The sequence below is a fragment of the Schistocerca nitens genome, chromosome 6, assembly GCF_023898315.1.
Source record: "Schistocerca nitens isolate TAMUIC-IGC-003100 chromosome 6, iqSchNite1.1, whole genome shotgun sequence".
Classification (NCBI taxonomy): domain Eukaryota; kingdom Metazoa; phylum Arthropoda; class Insecta; order Orthoptera; family Acrididae; genus Schistocerca; species Schistocerca nitens.
This window is the reverse complement of record NC_064619.1, coordinates 751109093-751135594: the sequence shown is the minus strand read 5'-3', so window position 1 is coordinate 751135594 and position 26502 is coordinate 751109093. Positions and strand designations below refer to the sequence as shown.

Sequence of the window (26502 nt, the reverse complement as noted above, 5' to 3'; positions counted from 1 at the left end):
GGAACTATTGCATTTTTTAAATTATAAAGGAGCTCGTCTATGAAAGCCTGAATTCCTGAATCTATACAATTTATTTTTATCATATGTGAAGAAGTGGTTGACTTGCAACATTTACAATTTGGAAATGTGAATATATCTAGGTAAACTTCCACTGCCCAAAATCTCAAGGATTTGCGTGATGATGGATGTCATGTCCTAAAATTTCTGGATGATTTGACGTGGAATGACCCACTTGCCAGTGTCACGGAGACCGAGAGTCCGATGTTGGACACGGAGATCGAGAGTCCGGTGTCGGACGAATACGGAAACAAATTAATGAAGCCAGTATTCACGAGCTCACATTAAATACACTCCTGGAAATTGAAATAAGAACACCGTGAATTCATTGTCCCAGGAAGGGGAAACTTTATTGACACATTCCTGGGGTCAGATACATCACATGATCACACTGACAGAACCACAGGCACATAGACACAGGCAACAGAGCATGCACAATGTCGGCACTAGTACAGTGTATATCCACCTTTCGCAGCAATGCAGGCTGCTATTCTCCCATGGAGACGATCGTAGAGATGCTGGATGTAGTCCTGTGGAACGGCTTGTCATGCCATTTCCACCTGGTGCCTCAGTTGGACCAGCGTTCGTGCTGGACGTGCAGACCGCGTGAGACGACACTTCATCCAGTCCCAAACATGCTCAATGGGGGACAGATCCGGAGATCTTGCTGGTCGTGGTAGTTGACTTACACCTTCTAGAGCACGTTGGGTGGCACGGGATACATGCGGACGTGCATTGTCCTGTTGGAACAGCAAGTTCCCTTGCCGGTCTAGGAATGGTAGAACGATGGGTTCGATGACGGTTTGGATGTACCGTGCACTATTCAGTGTCCCCTCGACGATCACCAGTGGTGTACGGCCAGTGTAGGAGATCGCTCCCCACACCATGATGCCGGGTGTTGGCCCTGTGTGCCTCGGTCGTATACAGTCCTGATTGTGGCGCTCACCTGCACGGCGCCAAACACGCATACGACCATCATTGGCACCAAGGCAGAAGCGACTCTCATCGCTGAAGACGACATGTCTCCATTCGTCCCTCCATTCACGCCTGTTGCGACACCACTGGAGGCGGGCTGCACGATGTTGGGGTGTGAGCGGAAGACGGCCTAACGGTGTGCGGGACCGTAGCCCAGCTTCATGGAGATGGTTGCGAATGGTCCTCGCCGATACCCCAGGAGCAACAGTGTCCCTAATTTGCTGGGAAATGGCGGTGCGGTCCCCTACGGCACTGCGTAGGATCCTACGGTCTTGGCGTGCATCCGTGCGTCGCTGCGGTCCGGTCCCAGGTCGACGGGCACGTGCACCTTCCGCCGACCACTGGCGACAACATCGATGTACTGTGGAGACCTCACGCCCCACGTGTTGAGCAATTCGGCGGTACGTCCACCCGGCCTCCCGCATGCCCACTATACGCCCTCGCTCAAAGTCCGTCAACTGCACATACGGTTCACGTCCACGCTGTCGCGGCATGCTACCAGTGTTAAAGACTGCGATGGAGCTCCGTATGCCACGGCAAACTGGCTGACACTGACGGCGGCGGTGCACAAATGCTGCGCAGCTAGCGCCATTCGACGGCCAACACCGCGGTTCCTGGTGTGTCTGCTGTGCCGTGCGTGTGATCATTGCTTGTACAGCCCTCTCGCAGTGTCCGGAGCAAGTATGGTGGGTCTGACACACCGGTGTCAATGTGTTCTTTTTTCCATTTCCAGGAGTGTATTTCACAGAGGCATATAGCAAGAGTATTGCGTAGTGTTGATAACAGAACAGCTTACGAAGACTCCTTTGCCAGTATTTTTGCTCTATAATGCTATTTTTGGCTTATCACAAGAACTGTCAAATTTAAAACTGAGGCACTCAAAGTAAAAATAATTTCCATATGGGCTGTTCATCTCTGCACCCTAGGAAGTCCTTACACACCCTACAATAAGGCCCACTTACTCTTTTCCCATCTTATCTCATTTTCATCTGACTGACCTTATAGTTTCTCGTGCCAATGCACAAGTCTTTAACAGGAGCTGATAGGCTTCCAACTTACTAGTTGTAAACCTCTAAATATTACAGGCCTAACTAAAACAGTACCTTATTACAAAATTGGGTGCCAGAATGGTTGGCCAGTACTCAGGCAGACATGTAGAAACACAAGAAACTATCCTGGCTTTCAGAACAGTTAGTTAGAGGAATAAGTTGGGAAGTGCAGGGAGGCCAAACAAACATCGGAGCCATTTGTGAGGGTGAGGGTGAGGGTGTTCCTTCCCGACCTTCTTTCCTGTCTCGTAAAGGAACTAGCAGATGCAAAAGCTAGGACAATAGCTAGTATTTGGCATCTGAGTATTGGCATCTGGCATCAGTATTTGGCATCTAGCTGTACTTGCAGTACTGGCCACACATTGTCTCCTTGCAGTGTTACACTTTCTGTTGACATTGATAAATGGTTGATAGCCAATTCATTGTCACTAATCTTTGAAAAATAATCTTTGAAGAAAACACACTATCTATTTCAAAACGTGTAAGATCCCCCCTCACCCAGTATATGCCTAAAATGTGATGACAAGCTGATTGAACAAGGATTCACAACGTGTGGCCCGCGGACCCCTTAGGGGTCCACCGGCTCTTTCTAGGGTGTCCGCGGCCACCTTTCACCAAATCGTGTAAAATAATGAGTAAAATTATTGAATAAAAATGTGAAAATCAAATTCATCGTTTTGTGTGTGTGTGTGTGTGTGTGTGTGTGTGTGTGTGTGTGTGTGTGTGTGTGTGTGTGTGTGAAAAAGTGTACTTTTACTTCAGGTCGTATTCCCAAGCAGCCTTAGTGGTTCCTAAGTGATAACGCGTACACAGTTTAGTGCCAGAGAATGCGGCATCTCTGACGACTGTTTCTCAACAATACGGCTCACGGCGCTAGATGCTCTGAAACCTTTTACGCATGCACAGAACGAGCTTTGTCAGCCAATCACAGGCTCGCTGGCACATATGTGCCCCAGGCATCATTAAATGTTAAACTTACTTTGTCAGTGCACTACCTATTTCATAAGTCGATTTTTGACAAGTTTATTACTTTTATCATGGATCGGTGGCTGAAGTCAGGATCATTGAAGAAGGGTGCAGTTTCTCCATCGCCTTCACAACGGGAAGTTTTCAGTTGAAATGAATGAGGAGGGAGGACAACCAAAGGAACAACAATCACAAGAAGCTCCACAGCCGGATTTATTATGTGAAAACGCTGCAAGTACTCCATCGGTTGCAATGTCCTGTGGAAGTGGAATAACCAAGAAGCGTAAGTACAATGAAAGCTATTTAGAAATGGGCTTTATGGAGACAAAGGAGGGTAAAGCTCAGTGTGTAATTTGTGCACGAGTCCTTCCGAACAGTTCAATGGTACGAGTTAAATTGTGCCATCATTTTGAAGGTACTCACCCGGATTTCCAGGCTAAAGACATTGATTTTTTCAAAAGGAAGAGTGCTGAACTATCTTCTTCTCAGCATTGCATGAAAACTCGTGCAAAAACAATTAATGAAAATTCATTAAAAGCTTATTTCTTGGTTAGTTATCGAGTGGCAAAAACAGGCAAAACTCATACCATTGCAGAAAATCTCAAGAAGCCGTGTGTTAATGATATTGTTTCTTGCATGCTAGATGAAAAGGAAGTAAAGCTTGTATCTTCGGTGCCATTATCAAACAATACTGTCAAGAGATGCATTGTTGACATGTCAAATGATGTGAAAGACACTCTTGTTTCTCGCATCCAACACAATTCGTTTTCTCTGCAGATAGATGAATCCACTGATGTTGCAGAATTAGCGACTTTATTGGCTTTTGTCGGTTATGAATATTCTGGATGTTTTGAGGAGGACCTCTTATTGTGCAGATCACTACCTGCCAACACAACAGGTGGTGAAATATTCCGTCTATTAGATGATTTTTTTAAGGACTAACGAAGTTTCATGGTCTAATTGCATAGACGTGTGCACAGATGGTGCAAAAGCTATGACAGGTCCTACAGTCGGAGCAATAACGAAAATAAAAGAAATCACCAAGAATTACAGCAGTAGACATTGTGCTCTCCACAGATACACTTTAGCTATGAAACAAATGCCTGTTTCGTTCAAGAAAGTTTTAGAGGAATCCATTCAAAACATCAACTACATAAAATCAAGGCCGTTGAAGTCAAGACTTTTCACAATACTGTGTGAAGATATGGGAAGCCTTCATCGTTCCCTACTTCTCCACACAGAAGTGAGGTGGCTCTCACGTGGGAATGCACTCTCTCGGTTGTACAAATTAAGATTGGAAGTCGTAGCTTTCCTTTTGGAGCATAACACCAAATTAGCAGACCTTATTAATGACGAAAATTGGCAGTGTATACTAGCCTATTTGTCAGATATTTTCTCCAAAATGAATGAAATGAATATTTCACTCCAAGGATAAAGTGAAACAAAGGTCACTGCTATCGACAAAGTTCGAGCATGAAAGAGGAAAATCAATTTTTGGACAGAGAGTGTCGAGGAGGGGGAGGTCGAGTGTTTTCCTCTTCTCAAGGAGTTTTTGAAAAACAAAACATTTGTGCTTAGGAAGAATTTGTTTCATCAAATCCTGGAACATCTCCGAAGCTTGATGTCATTATTGGAGCATTATTTCCCAACAGCTGAAGGTGAGAAGCTGCAGAAATACAAATGGGTGGTCAACCCATTCACTGTATCCAAAAAGCCGAACATTCTATCATCAAATGAATATGAGTTGTTGACGGAAATTGCCACAGACCCTACGTTGAAATCAAGTTCTGACATTGACGGTTACTCACACTTTTGGACCCGTTTGGATAACAAGAAATACTACCCCCTTATTGAAAAGGCAAAACATGTACTTCTTCCATTTGCCACAACATACATGTGTGAATTCTCAATGTATGCTGACCACAAAACTAAGTACCGAAGCTGTCTAGATGCGGAACCAGACATCCGTCTCCAGTTGTCAAGAATTGAACCCAACTTTTCAAAATTGTATCAGCAGAAGCACCCTCAACCATCACATTAGGATTCCATTATTATTCCTACAGACTCATCTATAGTAAAGAAGAAAGCATTTTCCTTCGTAGATGCTCAGTGAACGTACCTGAACTATAACTCTGTAGGAATTTTGTTTCCGGCATCGATATTTTTGTTATGAAAATTGATTCTAAAGCTAATTTCTTTTCTTTATAATATATTCCATCCTCTCAGTTAAAAATATGGCCTGCCTATACTTCAATTACAATTACTTGCTATTACTCTGACACTATATTGTGGCAACTGGCTGCGAGCATAAACAAATGAGGACTTTTCACGTGCCACCTTGTAGAAGGTAAACCAACTCCACCAGAATTTGAGAAAAAAAAGTCTTACGTTCTGTGAAATGCTTTGTCTTCTTATATAGAAATAAAGAGAGTCTGTTTGTTTGTTTTTCTAATTGTTTATAGTCGAGGCTGACTGCCACGATATAGTGTCCAAGTAGTAGTTGAAGTTGTCAGTTGTGGCTAAACTGCAGCCACGCTGCCTGCCAGTTGCCAGCAACCAACTGACAGTACACTGTTGCAATGCCGCCTACTAGCTGCCGGCTATGGACTGACAGCTATCATTCAGTAGATACGCAAAGACGTAAAAATAACTAGGCTTTCCTAGCTATTTACGTGGGCACGAAAACTGGAAAACGGCTTTATAAAAGCAGATTTCCAGAATTGATTTTGAAGTGTTTACCCGACCAACCAAAAGCGGAACTGGGACATCGGCTTAAGAAATCCTATTTTGGAAACACATGTAAACTGGGTGAATGTATTCCCTCACATTGCACAACAGATGTCACAATAGTCCTTTAAAGGCAATTCCTTGGCCTCTTTTCTTTCGTGATGTGTTTGTATCCCGAATCATGGGTCTGCCTCTTTCCTTCACAGCTGTGCGGAATGGCCGCGCAGTCTAAGGGGCGCCATGAAGTCGTGGATTGCGCGGCCGCTCCCGCCGGAGGTTCGAGTCCTCCCTCGTGTGTGTGTGTGTGTGTGTGTGTGTGTGTGTGTGTGTGTGTGTTGTCCTAAGCAGAAGTTAAACTTAGGTTAATAGTGTGTAAGACTAGGGTTGAAACCCCCCCCCCCACACACACACACACACACACACACACACACACAAACACACACGACTGTTACGAAATATGCGTGCTCCTTACACAACAATAGCCAAACAGTGGAAGTGAACAGACCACAAGTGGCAGCTTGTCAGCAGTGAACAGTTTGGACGTGACGTTGATTGCTCTTGGAGGAAGGCAGCTCCAATGTGTGAAATGTCAGTTACCAAGTAAGTTTATTCACGCTATGGTGTGTTGAACAAAGGGAGTAAATCCACTAGTAAGTGTCTGGATACAGTGGGAATTCAAATTGGATTGTAATTTCAAGTTGTTTTCATTCATCTCTAAACCAAAGACTATTGATACTTTGGGGGGGGGGGGGGGGAGTCGTTGGGTACATGGCACTTGCATTAAGAAGCTTTCAGTTCCCATGGGTTTCATTCTGGAATTTAAAGTTACTGTGCTCTTGACTGACTAGGGGCACACCATGGATTTTCGACTGAAGAAGGGGTCCGCCAGCTGAAAAGGTTGGGAAGCCCTGTGATAGAAGAAGTTGACAATATTAAATGCTTGTGATTACAACTTGATAATACATTCAATTTTGTAGGAGCATACCACAGAACTGTTGAGGCACATAAATTAATCTTCATTTGCAGTGCAAATGTTGTCACACATAAACGCTACAAAATAAAAAAGCTAGCAGTCTTCATTTACTTTTATTCCACAGTGTTGCACAGGATCAATTTTTATTGTAACTCATCAAACTGAGCTAAAGTTTGACGAGTAGTGAACGGTATAAGTTATTTGTGGTGTGAACTCGAGAAGGTACCAGAGAGGCAGCAGCAGCAGAGCATACAAACTGCTGCTTCTAAATACATGTATTCCATAATGTATTTTGTTGTAATTAGTATCTATTTTCCAAACCGATGTGTCAGTCTGTGCAATCGATACTAAAAATACGAATAATGTTTGCTGTCATATAGTCATGTACTTTGGTCCAGAAAGGTGCCCATTGTTGGTGAACACACATTTTTCAATAACTTACCAGCAGCCATAAAAAGTTTAATTACTAATCAAGTTGAGTTTAAAAGGAGCTGAAAGGATTTATTGGTGACACTTTATATAAAATCTGGCTTTCAAAAATCTCCATTGCAATATACTAAGATTAAAATGACTTCGCGATTGATGTTTCCACGAGTCAAATGGTAAGGGCATCACCGGCCAATCGCAGCTGTTTTGTGGGCTCCACATGCTCGGCGTGTCACCTGATGCACGGGCACGAGCAGGGGCCAAAGGGAACGGCTGTGGGAGGAGAGGGGAAGGAGTGCCAAGTGCCCAGCGACTTTTGAGTGCTCAGTGATGTCGCGACAAAAATATTGTTATTGCAAGAAGGTGAAGCTTTATATATAGCTAAAGTTGGTACAATGGTAAACATTCTACTTCCTGGGCAAAAATATTGAAAAGAACAATGTCGGATTCACAATCTTTATCATTAGGATCACCTATTTGGTTAAAAACTTTCATTTTTTTGCCTCGCAAGTCTGAAATCGTGGTGGTCGCGGATATTATAATGTTCTGAAACTCTGAAACCAACAGATTTTAATTCAGAGAACTTTCAGTGAAAAATGTGGTTGCTTGATACTTTACATTTGGTGGACTGTAGGTCGTATGTTACTGTACACGAAATGCAGCCGTCGTGAAAAACTGTAGGTTTTTGTTTGGATAGAAGAAAACAGCTGATTACTAGTAATAAGTGAAGGGAGAGTTTCAGCTGTGAATTAAGGACTCACATTTGAAAAACTTGCGAAAGCATTGTGTGGAGTTGCAGTTTTTCTTGTATCCGTACTTCCTATGAAAATAGGATGAGGAATTCCACCTTACACAAGACACCTTTACAGTTTCGTTTCGCCCAGACATGTTTCTTCAGTTCTTGTGCAACCTCTGGGGGGCATTTTATTTTCTTACTTACATGAAGCTGTTGGGTATTTGTGTTGGTAGCTAGTCTGCTACACAATCTATAACTTGTCACAGATTTGTTTCTTTTGTGTTTTCTCATACATTTTGGCGAGGTGAAATGCTGATTTCTGTGACTTTGGGTCGTTTGACGATGCACTTTCTACAAATTTTCAAGCATGGGTCCATGTTTGAAAATTTGTAGAAAATGCATTGTCAATTGTCCATTAGTCACAGAAATCAGTGTATTCACCTCGCCAAAACATATGAGGAAACACAAAAGAATCAAAGCCACAACAAGTTGTAGATTGTATAGCAGTAGCTTCATGTAAGCAACAAAATAAAATAATCCACTGAAGATAGCACAAAAAGTGCTGAAACATATCTGGGTGAAACGAAACTGAGGTGTCTTGCATAGAGCGGAATTCCTCGTCCTGTGTCCTACTTGGAAAAGCATTAAGTAATACTTACAGAAAATGCTGGTATCATTTGGCTATTCTCAATAAGGCGTCTGAGGTAGCTTCCAGAAAGTGAGAAATTATTGAATGGATACAACGGAAAAACATTCCCACACGAGACGACTGTACAAAGGGTGAATTACTGAAACTTGTGGCTCAGAACGAACCTCCTTTATATGTTATACATCTGTTTGCCAGAAAAATACACTCATAGGATCTCCAGAGTGACACCATACCACTGCCACTTCATGCCCATTCAACTAATATGGCCTCAAGCTAAAGCTTATGCTGTAGGGAACAAAAACATTACATTAGTGAAGTGGAAAGTTTGACACAGGACGCTGTAAACTGAACTTTGTCATCAGATTGGTGTAATGATGTAAGTCACATGAAGGAAGTAATAATGAAACTGTGGGAGAATCAATGTATAGTGAAAAATGGCACTGAACAATTTATTATTTCATCAAATTCTGACAACAGTTGTAGTGACAATGCAATTCACTGTGAAAGTTACAAGTTGTGTGCATCTGTTAGGGCTATAGTGTTCACCAGAAATTCAGTTGTGTCCAGCACTTCCACAATTTCCTCTGCTAATTTGGTTTATTTGTTATTTTGCAATATCTCTGCCACCGAACGCTCGTCGTGCTGCTAGTTATTACAATATCCTAACAGATCACTGTCACTGCAGTGGCAGTGCCTCCCATCACTGCACCTACAAAGATCTTAGCAACAGTAGGTGAATAGATTATACGTTTATTTTTCCATGCGTGCACAACTTTCGATAGTTCAAGCACGTTTCACATTGTGTATAAGCCAGCAAGTCTGCTCTCTATCAATGCCAATGTCAGTCACAAATAAATTATAATTGGAGTATAATGTGATGAATGTTATTGAGTGCAGTAAATTGATTTTTCTCTCTGATAATGTGTGCCTACAATAGTCAAGGAATTGTCACAAGCATCTCAGTGTACTGATAACTTTGATATTACAGCTTAAATTAAAAGATTTTGTTGCTTATTCCACATTCATGATGACTACTTGATTTTGGATATGTGTAAGGAACAAAGTATGTATCTTCTTTTTAACTATTATTAATGTATCTAAAAACAAAGATGATGTGACTTACCAAACAAAAGTGCTGGCAGGTCGATAGACACACACACACACACACCCACACACACACACACACACAAAATTCAAGCTTTCGCAACCAATGTTTGCTTCATCAGGAAAGAGGAAAGGAGAGGGAAAGACGAAAGGATGTGGGTTTTAAGGGAGAGGGTATGGAGTCATTCCAATCCCGGGAGCGGAAAGACTTACCTTAGGGGGAAAAAAGGACAGATATACACTCGCACACACACACACACACACACACACACACACACATATCCATCCACACATATACAGACACAAGCAGACATTTGTAAAGGCAAAGAGTTTGGGCAGAGATGTCAGTTGAGGTGGAAGTAAAGAGGCAAAGATGTTGTTGAAAGACAGGTGAGGTATGAGCGGCGGCAACTTGAAATTAGCGGAGGTTGAGGCCTGGCAGATAACGAGAAGAGAGGATATACTGAAGGGCAAGTTCCCATCTCCGGAGTTCTGACAGGTTGGTGTTAGTGGGAAGTATCCAGATAACCCGGACGGTGTAACACTGTGCCAAGATGTGCTGGCCGTGCACCAAGGCATGTTTAGCCACAGGGTGATCCTCATTACCAACAAACACTGTCTGCCTGTGTCCATTCATGCGAATGGACAGTTTGTTGCTGGTCATTCCCACATAGAAAGCTTCACAGTGTAGGCAGGTCAGTTGGTAAATCACGTGGGTGCTTTCACATGTGGCTCTGCCTTTGATCGTGTACACCTTCCGGGTTACAGGACTTGAGTAGGTGGTGGTGGGAGGGTGCATGGGACAGGTTTTACACCAGGGGCGGTTACAAGGGTAGGAGCCAGAGGGTAGGGAAGGTGGTTTGGGGATTTCATAGGGATGAACTAACAGGTTACGAAGGTTAGGTGGACGGCGGGAAGACACTCTTGGTGGAGTGGGGAGGATTTCATGAAGGATGGATCTCATTTCAGGGCAGGATTTGAGGAAGTCGTATCCCTGCTGGAGAGCCACATTCAGAGTCTGATCCAGTCCCGGAAAGTATCCTGTCACAAGTGGGGCACTTTTGTGGTTCTTCTGTGGGAGGTTCTGGGTTTGAGGGGATGAGGAAGTGGCTCTGGTTATTTGCTTCTGTACCAGGTCGGGAGGGTAGTTGCGGGATGCGAAAGCTGTTTTCAGGCTGTTGGTGTAATGGTTCAGGGATTCCGGACTGGAGCAGATTCGTTTGCCACGAAGACCTAGGCTGTAGGGAAGGGACCGTTTGATGTGGAATGGGTGGCAGCTGTTATAATGGAGGTACTGTTGCTTGTTGACGGGTTTGATGTGGACGGACGTGTGAAGCTGGCCATTGGACAGATGGAGGTAAACGTCAAGGAAAGTGGCATGGGATTTGAAGTAGGACCAGGTGAATCTGATGGAACCAAAGGAGTTGAGGTTGGAGAGGAAATTCTGGAGTTCTTCTTCACTGAGAGTCCAGATCATGAAGATGTCATCAATAAATCTGTACCAAACTTTGGGTTGGCATGCCTAGGTAACCAAGAAGGCTTCCTCTAAGTGACCCATGAATAGGTTGGCGTACGAGGGAGCCATCCTGGGGTGTACCCATGGCTGTTCCCTTTAATTGTTGGTATGTCTGGCCTTCAAAAGTGAAGACGTTGTGGGTCAGGATGAAGCTGGCTAAGGTAATGAGGAAAGAGATTTTAGGTAAGGTGGCAGGTGATCGGCGTGAAAGGAAGTGCTCCACCGCAGCGAGGCCCTGGACGTAACCAAGAAGGCTTCCTCTAAGTGACCCATGAATAGGTTGGCGTACGAGGGAGCCATCCTGGGGTGTACCCATGGCTGTTCCCTTTAATTGTTGGTATGTCTGGCCTTCAAAAGTGAAGACGTTGTGGGTCAGGATGAAGCTGGCTAAGGTAATGAGGAAAGAGATTTTAGGTAAGGTGGCAGGTGATCGGCGTGAAAGGAAGTGCTCCACCGCAGCGAGGCCCTGGACGTGCGGAATATTTGTGTATAAGGAAGTGGCATCAATGGTTACAAGGATGGTTTCCGGGGGTAACAGACTGGGTAAGGATTCCAGGCGTTCGAGAAAGTGGTTGGTGTCTCTGATGAAGGATGGGAGACTGCATGTAATGTGTTGAAGGTGTTGATCTACGTAGGCAGAGATACGTTCTGTGGGGGGCTTGGTAACCAGCTACAATGGGGCAGCCGGGATGATTGGGTTTGTGAATTTTAGGAAGAAGGTAGGGGTGCGGGGTGTCGGTGGGGTCAGGAGGTTGATGGAGTCAGGTGAAACGTTTTGTAGGGGGCCTAAGGTTCTGAGGATTCCTTGAAGCTCCGCCTGGACATCAGGAATGGGATTACCTTGCCAAACTTTGTATGTGGTGTTGTCTGAAAACTGATGCAGTCCCTCAGTCACATACTCCCGACGATCAAGTACCATGGTCGTGGAACCCTTGTCCGCCGGAAGAATGTTGATGGAACAGTCAGCCTTCAGATCACGGATAGCTTGGGCTTCAGCAGTGGTGATGTTGGGAGTAGGATTAAGGTTTTTTAAGAAGGATTGAGAGGCAAGGCTGGAAGTCAGAAATTCCTGGAAGGTTTGGAGAGGGTGATTTTGAGGGAGGTAGGAGGTGGGTCCCACTGTGACGGAGGAGGGAACTGTTCCAGGCAGGGTTTAGTTTGGATAGTGTCTTGGGGAGTTGGATCATTAGGAGTAGGATTAGGATCAAAGGCAGAGCCACGTGTGAAAGCACCCACGTGATTTACCAACTGACCTGCCTACACTGTGAAGCTTTCTATGTGGGAATGACCAGCAACAAACTGTCCATTCGCATGAATGGACACAGGCAGACAGTGTTTGTTGGTAATGAGGATCACCCTGTGGCTAAACATGCCTTGGTGCACGGCCAGCACATCTTGGCACAGTGTTACACCGTCCGGGTTATCTGGATACTTCCCACTAACACCAACCTGTCAGAACTCCGGAGATGGGAACTTGCCCTTCAGTATATCCTCTCTTCTCGTTATCTGCCAGGCCTCAACCTCCGCTAATTTCAAGTTGCCGCCGCTCATACCTCACCTGTCATTCAACAACATCTTTGCCTATGTACTTCCGCCTCGACTGACTTCTCTGCCCAAACTCTTTGCCTTTACAAATGTCTGCTTGTGTCTGTATATGTGTGGATGGATATGTGTGTGTGTGTGTGTGTGTGTGCGCGCGAGTGTATACCTGTCCTTTTCTCCCCCTAAGGTAAGTCTCTCCGCTCCCGGGATTGGAATGACTCCTTACCCTCTCCCTTAAAACCCACATCCTTTCATCTTTCCCTCTCCTTCCCTCTTTCCTGACGAAGCAACCGTGGGTTGCGAAAGCTTGATTTTTGTGTGTATGTTTGTGTGTCTATCGACCTGCCAGCACTTTTGTTTGGTAAGTCACATTATCTTTGTTTTTAGACTTATTTTTCCCACGTGGAATGTTTCCCTCTATTATATTCAATTTATTATTAATGTTAGTTCGAGTTATAAGCCCATTATCAAGTACATTACCAATTCCCAAAGATGATAATGCACAGATAAACATGATTACCAGACAAAGGTAATCTTCTCAACTTCTTAAGGTATCGATCCTTAGCTTAATGTACATTTGCAGCGATGACAATTTTTTAACAAATTACATACATTATTACACATTCACCAATTATACTACAATAACTGGACTAAAGTTATGCATCAGCCAGGATATTTTTAACTAAGATAGACCAGGGCCCAAACTTTTGCATCTATCCTGGGGTTGTTATCTCATCTTAAAGGGGCAAATGATTGAATTGGGTTTGCTCATGTAATAATAGGTGTGGGGATATACAAATCTGTTTTTTAATTTCTAAAATTTCTGATTGGTTGAGTTTGACCCCCTTTTCCTCTGTGTGTCAGACTTGTATATCTGGTGTGTATTTGTGGTTATTGTTCAGGCAATCTTCTCCAAAGACTGAATTGGGCTTCTTCAATCTCCAGGTTCTGTGGTGTTCTTTAAGACCGGTACAGATTGACCTCCACATCTGTCCGATGTAGCGAGACTGACACTCACGACCTGTGATTTTATAAACCCCACTTTTTGTGATAGCTGGTTGTTTGTCTTTTGCATTGATCAAAATACTACCTGTTGTCTGAGGGAGAGTATGTTTTATTTTTCTTTGTGACACTATTTCCTCTCTTGGGAAACATACCTGTATATAAAGTGAATTTTCATTGTAGTAAAGTAACTTACTAGCCACTCCAGTGATTTAAGAAAATTTTTGGTATTTCAGTTGTTGTTCGGTTCGTATTGAAAAGATTGTTATCTTTGCCAGCATGTGGACAGATGATACTATTTATAAATGCATAGTTAATCAGTAGATAGAAACAATAGCTGGCTATTGGAGAGAAAGAATAGAACAGTGGCTTTTTCTAAAGAAAAAACTTATCTTGTCATATATGTGGCAAATAATCCACAAATAATTCCCACAGTCACCAGCCTGAGAAGATTAGTGCTAGTAATAATTTGTGGTTAGTGTACTTTACAAGTGTAGCCTGCAGAGGTCACTTCTGCCCGTTAATGTATAACCCGACTGATTTGACATCCCTCTCCAGTGCTTCACCATTTACAATTAAAGAGAATGCTCCGACCGAAAATCTCCGAGGTCTGTTGGAACGGAATTACATTCGGCACAGAGCACCACGAGAGGTGATGGGGAGTACGGAGAAGGTACGAGAAGACTTTACTGCACCACATATAATTCGGCAGACGAGCTCCGGACACATCACGGCATATGCCGGGATGTCCCGCTCATTTCGTCCGACTGCTGCGTACTGTTTCGAACTCTGTTTGCTGACTCTGTTTCCGGTTTCAGATGTGGAGGTTCAGCGAGGATTCTTACGGCACCTGCGATCCACTCTCCACCGAAGAGGAATGGCAGGTGAGTGCCGCGCCCCGCCCCGCCCCGCCCCGCCCTGCTGCGCTGCAGAACTCGCCTGCCCCGTCTGACGCTCTCCACCTCACTGTCGGGCCCAGTGTAACGTCGACAATGAGGCGTTCGCCCAAGACCATCGCGATACTGCTTTAATAATGAGAATGACAGTGATAATCTTTATTTGTTCGTGATAACTTCACATTTGTGCAATTTGCTATTTTTTGTGCATTCGTGTCAGTAAAAGGGAGCACTGTAATTAATAGCAAATTTCTATTTGTTTTTGCCACTGCAGCCAGAATTGAAATTGTGATGTGAGAGTCAGCCAGCTTGTCTCATACAGTGGGCCTCAGAAATTGTTTCAAATGTGGAATATCCATAAATAAATAAATATTTACCAACTCGACTTTAAAGTCAGTGACAAAATATTTATGATTACATAACAGAGAAGAATTTGACGATTTCAGAAATGTGTAAATGACTACATACATCTGTTAATCGATTACTGCTTTTAATTTATCCTCAAAAAGATTTCCACACAGTTGCCCTTTATGATTTGGCAATCTGTTAGAGAAATATCTTCTGGTGACAAACTGCAGCCATGTTCTATTTCTCTTCTATTATATGAAACGACGTTATCGGAGCAAAATTCAGTCGAGAAATCTGATAAATTGCGAGACCGAATCGCCAGCCAACACGAGGTGAAACGTTTCCTACTGTCGATAAAAGTGATATGCTACCTGACGTTCAGAATTAATAGTCGCTTTTTCTGTGGACACAGATAGGAAGAGTTCGAAAGTTGACGGCAGCCGCCTCTGAACCGGCATTCCGCAGTCAGGACGGCAGGCAGTGAGCCACTCCGGTCCGCATCTTCACCTGTACTGCCTCCTGCTCGCCTGCCTTCTAGCTGCGATCCCACTTACTCTGCCAGTTACACAGGGACCTAAAGGTTAGTGAAGACTCCGAAACTCCGTGTGTCTCTCAGTTCTTCACATCGCTAGACGTCGCTAGAAATGGAGGGAGCAAAAAGTAATGGATAAAAATTCTAGGACTGACCGGGACACACGAACTTGGACTCAAAAGTCCTCGGTCGACCACCAGACAGAGATGCTCTACGGTATTCCGAGAGTGCAGTAGTGGCTAGTCGGTACTCTGGGAATCTCTCGACTTGTACAGAAACCTGGGTGTAACAGTTTCTGAGACTACGAATTGAAGACGAAGTAGGAGGCAGGTGGTGAACTGTGGTTGCTGGGAGAATGCAGCCAGGCTACAGAGAAGAGCTCTTACCATCTACTTAAAGACAGGTGACATATAAAGAAGTATTCATGGGTGAGAGGTCACAGCTGTCTTTAGTTATCTTTGAATGTGTGAAAAACGTAACATTTTTTTCAAAATGTGACTTTTCTGCAGAACTGAGTTAGGTGCGCTTTAGACACTGAACAGAGGGATACTCATTGAAGGCAGAGAGATCTGACTATCTACTGTTAATGTCTGCCATTTAGTGGCTCGCATTATAACTACATTTATCAAATCATGACAGATAGTCGGTGTCGAAACGATAGTACAATATACGACACTACCTCGATAGTAGTGCCTAGTTTTCTCACACTGAGGGGAAGAAAAAGAAAAACCCCCTTTATATTTGTGTCAAAGGATTTGATGAAGGTTGTAGAAAATGCCAGGATGGCATGTCGTATGCGTTAAATGATGCAAAATTATTTTTTCTTCACATAACCTCTCGTATGTCTCTCTTTCGAACAGTTTAATTTGAATAGCAAGTTTTTCATTTATTGTTATTTTGTTTGTAGATTCTTTGATAAGAAAAGAGAGAATCTCTGTAACTTAAATTCTTCTAATGCTTAACTGTTGTATTACTTGGAAGAAAAACCACTGCATAATATACCAGGGACAAAGTATTACAATCATTTAACAAATAAATTCGCCAAACAGCTATACAAATTGGCTCCTTTCAAAAATTATCAATATTGGCACACTGGGACCGTACATTTCTAGATGTCATGAATTCTCGAGTGCGTCCTTCGGTGACTCCACTGCGACTCCAGTTGCGGCTGAGTCTTTGAAAGAAGCACTTGAGAATTCATGACCTCCAGAAACAGAGTTAAGTTGATCCCACATGGAAATGGAAATGAAGTCTCATTCTTCTTGACAGAGCACAGGGGAATGATGCAGGAGACCCCCACTGCCGTACTAGGCAAGGTCCTAATCGAGGTGGTTTTCCCGTTGCCTTCCCCTGACCGTAATGGGGATGAATGATGATGATGAAGTCGACACAACAACACCTAGTCATTTCGGGGCAAGTGAAAATCCCTGACCCCACCGGGAATCGAACCCAGGACCCTGTGCTCGGGAAGTGAGAACACTACTGCGAAACCGCAAGCTGCGGACTGATCCCAAATATAGTATAAAATTATTCTTTTTATATGTTCTTCAAGGTATTTTGATGTACTTTTTACATTATTTTATTCTTTAGATATCTTGATGTACCACAATATTCCACTACTTCTCTACTGTGATATCAGATGGATTGATGTTCCGCCAGTTCTTTACTGCGATATCTGGTGATGACATAGAGGCTGGTCAGGAGCTAAGATTTCCTATTACTTGATCTCGCTCGCCTTACTATTTTGGCACTCTCGCCGACATCTTCCAGTTGAACTTCATTTCTCGGCATGCTGCACTTACTGCCGGAAGTTACGAGTACAGATCAGACATCTGATTCTCAAAAAACATAAGGTACTTCCAGTAATCAATGTATATTGTACTCTTGTTCACTGTTAATTATAAAATTGCTTCAACAGTAAAAACAGCACAATTACAGTGAAAAAAGCAAAGCCCACAAACTACCCGTCTTATTTAACAGATTCCAATTAAGTGAATGTATAACACGTTCTCTCGTGTCCCTTCGATGTCACAAGTATCGTCACAGCCACTCTTCCTCTATGGCTTGTGCCCCGGCTCGAAGGTGGCTCCCGACGAATCGTGATAAGCTGCCCGACCGGCATGTACCATGTTTGTGGGGTGATGTTGTCATTCCCGATTGCAGATATGCTGCTACCATCCATTTCATTATATGTGTGCGTAAATAAAATGTCCATCCAAACAGTAGATTATCTGATTCATTACAAAAATATAATTATTATTAATGACAACCGCCATTCATCGGTTAGAACAATGCTTGTGCAACACGTCACTTCCTACCCTTAGGTCACCACTGTGAAACGCTAATTGAACAGTAAGTATTTAAAGTTAAAACTAGTGTTAACCTTCTCACTGCAAACATTAATATCGAGTGCCTCTTATATGTACAATCACAGTTATAAATTTTGCCCAGTAACAGCCAGTAGCAGTAAATGTACTTATCCATGTGCATTAACTATGGAGTGTTTAACAGTAGATTATAAACCATTAATCTTAGGTATGTAATATCTTCACTTTAATTAAGTTTCTAAACATTTCTACCAGGTAATCATTATGTTACTACAGATGTGAGCACTCAGGTAATGAATATTTATTATCCATATGGAACAGTAAGCAGATTTATAATATTTCTTTGTTTTCTGTTGTGAACTACTCATTACCAGCACCTTCAGTCCATTAGCCATTTAGTCTAATCACACATATTTCATCCAGTCAAATATGTTGCTTCCAGAACTAGGGCTGTTCTAGCCGTGCTCATAACACTCGTGGAAAGGAATGAATGTGTAAATAGATGTTCCTCTAGGTATAACTGTATTGAACTACAAAACTCATATAGCTGTACTGGGATTTGGCCATGTGTAGTTGTTGCAGGAAACACCACATTCACTGCTATGAGGCCAGTTTCCTCATCGAATTCCTTTAGCATTCATAAACTCCCACTGAATCATTGTTGTGAGGCCAGTTTCCTTGCAAATGCCTTCAGCATTCATAAACTGCATCTGAACCATATGAGTTATATGTTTTGAACAAGTAACAATCCTTTGTTGTCTCAAATTCTGTAATTTGCTACTTGTCTCCCAAAACCTAGAGAATAGCATACAAAACTCAGACATTGTCTCTTTATAACATCACTTTCAGATTAGCATACAGAACACATTAACAACTATGGTAAATCCATGTACTTTGCTACTTTGGAGGAACCTCAAAGTGAACTGTACAAACTAACTTAGGTAGTAACTGAGAAAACACACCTCTTTCCACTGAAAGATTACTTTTAAACAATCTTTTAATATTCCATAGTGATAGTGTCCTTATTTACATATCTTCCCTTCTCTTCTCTGGTATAGATCAATAGTTCATACTTTTACTTCAGGTCCAACACACACACACACACACACACACACACACACACACACACACACTGATTAGGGTACAATATCCTGCTAAAAGCACTTACAGCTCTACTACCTCCTTTTTATGTATATAATCTGCTCCTGACAGAAGTCCTTATTCATAGACAATTTTTAGTTTACACTCGCTAATGTAACTCTGAATGTCCTCCTATTGTCGGTGTCGTCCTATTGTCTGTTTCAACGAATGCCCTCCTATGAGAGACATTCAATACATAAGTAATGCAACACTTTTTTTCTGGAAGCATCTTGGTTTTATTCAGAATTACCAATACATCATATTATTCTCCAGTCTTTTTGGCTAAGAAACCATATTTTTCAACATAATCTCCATCCAATGTGACAAACTTAACACCAGCTTATTGGAAGAGCCTGTATGACTCCATGGGCACTCACATTTGAGTACCCTGACTGGTGGACAAGTGTGTCAGCACTGCCAACAGAAGCATCCAGTTGTCTAGCAAGGTACTTGGCTGTGATCCATTGATCACTTTTAATGAATGTGTCCGTGTTGCCTAACTTCGTAGGCATCACAGATGTGAGCAGCCAGGCGGCATGTGGCGGATTGGACAGGTTTGTGCAACCTTTATGCAGTAATGACAGAAGTCTCACCCAACATCTCTCCAGGCATTTGTGCACTGCCAGATTTCGATAGACATTCTGCAAGCACCTATGAATATCTGAGATGCTCTGGTTTTCTGCCAAAAGAAACTCAATGACAGCTCTCTGCTTGGATTGCAGCTCTGTTACATACAACATTTGGAAGGCTACCACCTTTCGGAACTTCATAAAACTTTGGGGGCTGAAGTGGAAATATTCCACTATGTCCCATGACAAGTTCCGTGTTTTTTCATCCAATATTGGTCAAGAAAAAAAAAAGTATAATGCTACTTACTGAATTCCCCTTGTATTATGTGGTGCAACAATCATACTTGGAAGTTAGCCCATCATGCTTGCACATCATAGCTAAAGGCATATTGCCGTTGTTTCCCCCTATCAAAAGTGACGGACATAACATCCAGCTCCACTTAGAAAAAGAAATAACTTAGCTATGTTCTGTACTGTATTTGCTGGTTAAAGTCTGTTAATTTCTGTTGTTTGTGACATACTAATGTAAAACTCTCTTATAGTTGTAAAGGGATCTTTCTTATAAAATGTATCCTGTGATCATATCCATATTATAAATACCTTTAACAATGTAGGAAAAGATAGATTGCTACTTACCATAATCAAAACACATCAAGTTGCACGCGGACACAATTAAGACACTCACATCTAGCTTTTGGCCACATCCTTCATCAGTAAAGCAAGACACATCATTCACCCCCCCCCTCCCCCCCCCCCCCACACACACACATACATACACAAAAGCAAGCACACCTCACAGACACACGAACACCAGGTCGAGCATCTCGGGCCATAATGCAACATCATGTGGGATGCAAACAGCAATCTGGAGAGGGTGGGGAAGATGGAGGGATAGTAGTGTATTGGTTGGGAGACAGATGAACATTGTCTGGTGGAGTGTGCAGGTACTAGACTGCCAATATGCGCAGCATCAGGAGGTTGTGGGGCTGGGAGTTGAGTGTAAAAAGGAGCAAGAGGGAGAGGAGTGGGAAAAGACAGGCGGATGCATTGGCAGAGGGCTGCAAATAAACAGGGTGGGAGATGAGAATGGGGAGGAGATGTTTGATAGGACAGAGGAAACTGTACAATGGAGGGTTGGGGATAGTATTTTACCGTAGGTTGAGGCCAGGATAATTACATCAGCTGAGAATATGCTGTAAGGATAACTCCCATCTGTGCAGTTCAGAAAAGCTGGTGGTGGAGGGAAGGATCGTGACAGTTCGGGCAGTGAAGCAGCCATTGAAATCAAGTATGTTATGTTCAGCTGCATGTTGTGCCACGGGATGGTCTACTCTGCTCTTGGCCACAGTTTGGCGGTGGCCATTCATCATGGTGGACAGCTGATTGGTAGTCATGCCAGTATATAAAAAAAAAAAACTGTGCAGTGGTTGCAGCAGAGCTGGTAGATGACATGGCTCCTTTTACAGGTGGCCCATCCCCTAATGGTGTAGGATAAACCTGAACAGAACTGGAATAGGTACTGCGGGGTGGGTGGATTGGGTGGGTTTTGCACCTGGGTCTCCCACAGGAATATGATCCTTGTGGGAAGGTATTGAGACAGGGAGTGGCATAGGGATAGAGTCGGATGTTGTGGAGGTTTATTGGGCATCAGAAAACCACTTTAGGAGGGGTGGGAAGTATATTGGGTAGGATGTCCCTCATTTCAGGACACAATTATTGGTAATCAAAGGCGTGGCAAAGGATGTGTTTCAGTTTTTCCAGTCCGGGATGGTACTGGGTGATGAATGGGACACTCCTTTGTGGCTGGTTTTTGGGTGTGGTGGGAGGATTGGGGTTATGAGGGGAAATGACACAGGAGATCTGTTTGCAGACTAGGTCTGGTAGTTAGTGCCTGTCTGTGAAGGCCTTGGTGAGACCCTCACCATACTGAGCCAGGGAGTTTTTGTTACTGCAGATATGCCTTCCCCGGATAGCCAGGCTATATGGGAGGAACTCTTTTGTGCGAGAAGGGTGACAGCTGTGAAAATGTAGGTATTGTTGGTGATTGGTGGGTTTAATATGAACAGAGCTGCAAATGGAGCCCTCAGAGAGGAGGTGGTCAACTCGAGGAAGGTGGCTTGCTGGGTTGAGGGAGGACCACATGAAGTGGATGGAAGAGAAGGTGTTGAAGTTGTGAAGGAAGAAAGATAGATCATGAAGCTGTCATGAAGATCATGAAGCTATGATCAATGAACCCAAGCAGACTAGAGGTTTGGTGTTTTGGGTGGCTAGGAAGGTCTCCTCTAGATGGCCCATAAAAGGAATGGCATAGAAGGGTGCCATATGGGTGCCCATGGCTGTGCCACGGATTTGTTTATATACCTTCCTTTGAAATAAGAGATAATTGTGGGTTAGGATAATATTAGTAAGGAGTATGGGGAATGAGGTAGTGGGTTTGAAGTCTAAAGGATGTTGGGAAAGATAGTGTTCAACAGTGGTAAGACCATGAGCAAGAGGGATGTTTTAATATAGGGAAGTAGCGTCAGCAGTGATGAGTAGGTGTCCAGGAGGTAAAGGGGTAGTTAAGATGGACAGTTGGTGAAGGAAGCAGTTGGCGTCTTTGACATGAGAGACTAGATTACAGGCAATTGGCTGGATGTGTCGCTCAATGAGTGCCAAAATTCTTTCAGTGGGGGCACAATAACCAGCCACAATGCGGCGTCCAGGATTTTTTGGTTTGTGGATTTTGGGGAGCGTTTAGAAGGTGGGTGTGTTGGGTGTCATAGGGGCGAGGAGGGAAATTTAATTCTACATCTACATCTACATTCATACTCCGCAAGCCACCCAACGGTGTGTGGCGGAGGTCACTTTACGTGCCACTGTCATTACCTCCTTTTCCTGTTCCAGTCGCGTATGGTTCGCGGGAAGAACGACTGTCTGAAAGCCTCCGTGCGCGCTCTAATCTCTCTAATTTTACATTCGTGATCTCCTCGGGAGGTATAAGTAGGGGGAAGCAATATACTCGATACCTCATCCAGAAACGCACCCTCTCGAAACCTGGCGAGCAAGCTACACCGTGATGCAGAGCGCCTCTCTTGCAGAGTCTGCCACTTGAGTTTATTAAACATCTCCGTAACGCTATCACGGTTACCAAATAACCCTGTGACGAAACGCGCTGCTCTTCTTTGGATCTTCTCTATCTCCTCCGTCAACCCGATCTGGTACGGATCCCACACTGATGAGCAATACTCAAGTATAGGTCGAACGAGTGTTTTGTAAGCCACCTCCTTTGTTGCTGGACTACATTTTCTAAGCACTCTCCCAATGAATCTCAACCTGGTACCCGCCTTACCAACAATTAATTTTATATGATCATTCCACTTCAAATCGTTCCGCACGCATACTCCCAGACATTTTACAGAAGTAACTGCTACCAATGTTTGTTCCGCTATCATATAATCATACAATAAAGGATCCTTCTTTCTATGTATTCGCAATACATTACATTTGTCTATGTTAAGGGACAGTTGCCACTCCCTGCACCAAGTGCCTATCCGCTGCAGATCTTCCTGCATTTCGCTACAATTTTCTAATGCTGAAACTTCTCTGTATACTACAGCATCATCCGCGAAAAGCCGCATGGAACTTCCGACACTATCTACTAGGTCATTTATATATATTGTGAAAAGCAATGGTCCCATAACACTCCCCTGTGGCACGCCAGAGGTTACCTTAATGTCTGTAGACGTCTCTCCATTGATAACAACATGCTGTGTTCTGTTTGCTAAAAAATCTTCAATCCAGCCACACAGCTGGTCTGATATTCCGTAGGCTCTTACTTTATCAGGCGACAGTGTGGAACTGTATCGAACGCCTTCCGGAAGTGAAGAAAAATAGCATCTACCTGGGAGCCTGTATCTAATATTTTCTGGGTCTCATGAACAAATAACGCGAGTTGGGTCTCACACGATCGCTGTTTCCGGAATCCATGTTGATTCCTACGTAGTAGATTCTGGGTTTCCAAAAACGACATGATACTCGAGCAAAAAACATGTTCTAAAATTCTACAACAGATCGACGTCAGAGATATAGGTCTATAGTTTTGCGCATCTGCTCGACGACCCTTCTTGAAGACTGGGACTACCTGTGCTCTTTTCCAATCATTTGGAACCCTCCGTTCCTCTAGAGACTTGCGGTACACGGCTGTTAGAAGGGGGGCAAGTTCTTTCGCGTACTCTGTGTAGAATCGAATTGGTATGCCGTCAGGTCCAGTGGACTTTCTTCTGTTGAGTGATTCCAGTTGTTTTTCTATTCCTTGGACACTTATTTCGATGTCAGCCATTTTTTCGTTTGTGCGAGGATTTAGAGAAGGAACTGCAGTGCGGTCTTCCTCTGTGAAACAGCTTTGGAAAAAGGTGTTTAGTATTTCAGCTTTACGCGTGTCATCCTCTGTTTCAATGCCATCATCATCCCGGAGTGTCTGGATATGCTGTTTCGAGCCACTTACTGATTTAACGTAAGACCAGAACTTCCTAGGATTTTCTGTCAAGTCTGTACATAGAATTTTACTTTCGAATTCACTGAACGCTTCTCGCATAGCCCTCCTTACGCTAACTTTGACATCGCTTAGCTTCTGTTTGTCTGAGAGGTTTTGGCTGCGTTTAAACTTGGAGTGAAGCTCTCTTTGCTTTCGCAGTAGTTTCCTAACTTTGTTGTTGTACCACGGTGGGTTTTTCCCGTCCCTCACAGTTTTACTCGGCACGTACCTGTCTAAAACGCATTTTACGATTGCCTTGAACTTTTTCCATAAACACTCAACATTGTCAGTGTCGGAACAGAAATTTTCGTTTTGATCTGTTAGGTGGTCTGAAATCTGCCTTCTATTACTCTTGCTAAACAGATAAACCTTCCTCCCTTTTTTTATATTCCTATTAACTTCCATATTCAGGGATGCTACAACGGCCTTATGATCACTGATTCCCTGTTCTGCACTTACAGAGTCGAAAAGTTCGGGTCTGTTTGTTATCAGTAGGTCCAAGATGTTATCTCCACGAGTCGGTTCTCTGTTTAATTGCTCGAGGTAATTTTCGGATAGTGCACTCAGTATAATGTCACTCGATGCTCTGTCCCTACCACCCGTCCTAAACATCTGAGTGTCCCAGTCTATATCTGGTAAATTGAAATCTCCACCTAAGACTATAACATGCTGAGGAAATTTATGCGAAATGTATTCCAAATTTTCTCTCAGTTGTTCTGCCACTAACGCTGCTGAGTCGGGAGGTCGGTAAAAGGAGCCAATTATTAACCCAGCTCGGTTGTTGAGTGTAACCTCCACCCATAATAATTCACAGGAACTATCCACTTCTACTTCACTACAGGATAAACTACTACTAACAGCGACAAACACTCCACCACCGGTTGCATGCAATCTATCCTTCCTAAACACCGTCTGTACCTCTGTAAAAATTTCGGCAGAATTTATCTCTGGCTTAAGCCAGCTCTCTGTACCTATAACGATTTCAGCTTCGGTGCTTTCTATCAGCGCTTGAAGTTCCGGTACTTTACCACTGCAGCTTCGACAGTTTACAATTACAATACCGATTGCTGCTTGGTCCCCGCATGTCCTGACTTTGCTCCGCACCCTTTGAGGCTGTTGCCCTTTCTGTACTTGCCCGAGGCCATCTAACCTAAAAAACCGCCCAGTCCACGCCACACAACCCCTGCTACCCGTGTAGCCGCTTGCTGCGTGTAGTGGACTCCTGACCTATCCAGCGGAACCCGAAACCCCACCACCCTATGGCGCAAGTCGAGGAATCTGCAGCCCACATGGTCGCAGAACCGTCTCAGCCTCTGATTCAGACCCTCCACTCGGCTCTGTACCAAAGGTCCGCAGTCAGTCCTGTCGACGATGCTGCAGATGGTGAGCTCTGCTTTCATCCCGCTAGCGAGACTGGCAGTCTTCACCAAATCAGATAGCCGTCGGAAGCCAGAGAGGATTTCCTCCGATCCATAGCGCCACACATCATTGGTGCCGACATGAGCGACCACCTGCAGATGGGTGCATCCTGTACCCTTCATGGCATCCGGAAGGACCCTTTCCACATCTGGAATGACTCCCCCCGGTTTGCACACGGAGTGCACATTGGTTTTCTTCCCCTCTCTTGCTGCCATTTCCCTAAGGGGCCCCATTACGCGCCTGACATTGGAGCTCCCAACTACGAGTAAGCCCACCCTCTGCGACCGCCCGGATCTTGCAGACTGAGGGGCAACCTCTGGAACAGGACAAGCAGCCATGTCAGGCCGAAGATCAGTATCAGCCTGAGACAGAACCTGAAACCGGTTCGTCAGACAAACTGGAGAGGCCTTCCGTTCAGCCCTCCGGAATGTCTTTCGTCCCCTGCCACACCTTGAGACTACCTCCCACTCTACCACAGGTGAGGGATCAGCCTCAATGCGGGCAGTATCCCGGGCAACCACAGTCTTAGTCCGATCGGGGGAAGCGTGGGACGAGCTGGCCGTCCCCGACAAACCCCCATCCGGACCCCCACAGTGATGCCCATTGGCAACAGCCTCAAGCTGTGTGACCGAAGCCAACACTGCCTGAAGCTGGGAGCGAAGGGATGCCAACTCAGCCTGCATCCGAACACAGCAGGGGAGATATTCTGGGAAGGGCCTAAGGCTCTAAGCAGGGACTGGAGTTTGTGTTGGACTTCTGGGATGGGATCACTCTAGCAAAGTTTATAGGTGGCGGAGTCAAAAAAATTGGTGGGGGCCTTCTGCCAGATAGTCATTGCAATCCATAAACAACGTTGTGGAACCCTTGTCTGCAGGTAGGATGACTAGGTCAGGATTTGTTTTGAGGTTATGTATGGCCATTCTTTCTTCCACTGAAAGATTGGTGCTCTGAGGAAGGAATCTGGGGAAGGATGGAGAGGCTAAGTTGGTGGTAAGGAACTCCTGGAAAGTGATCAGCACGGTGGTTAGCTGAG

The 26502-nt window shown here is 44.0% G+C and overlaps 1 protein-coding gene across 1 annotated transcript in view; it reads left to right on the top strand.

Annotated features, from left to right (window-relative positions):
* LOC126263621 (ras-associated and pleckstrin homology domains-containing protein 1-like) overlaps positions 1 to 26502 on the top strand; it is a 453221-nt gene that overhangs the window by 281378 nt on the left and 145341 nt on the right. The window contains exon 8 of the mRNA XM_049960707.1: positions 14541 to 14702. Coding sequence (XP_049816664.1) covers positions 14541 to 14702 — 162 coding nt within the window. The remainder of the gene's footprint in view (positions 1 to 14540; positions 14703 to 26502) is intronic.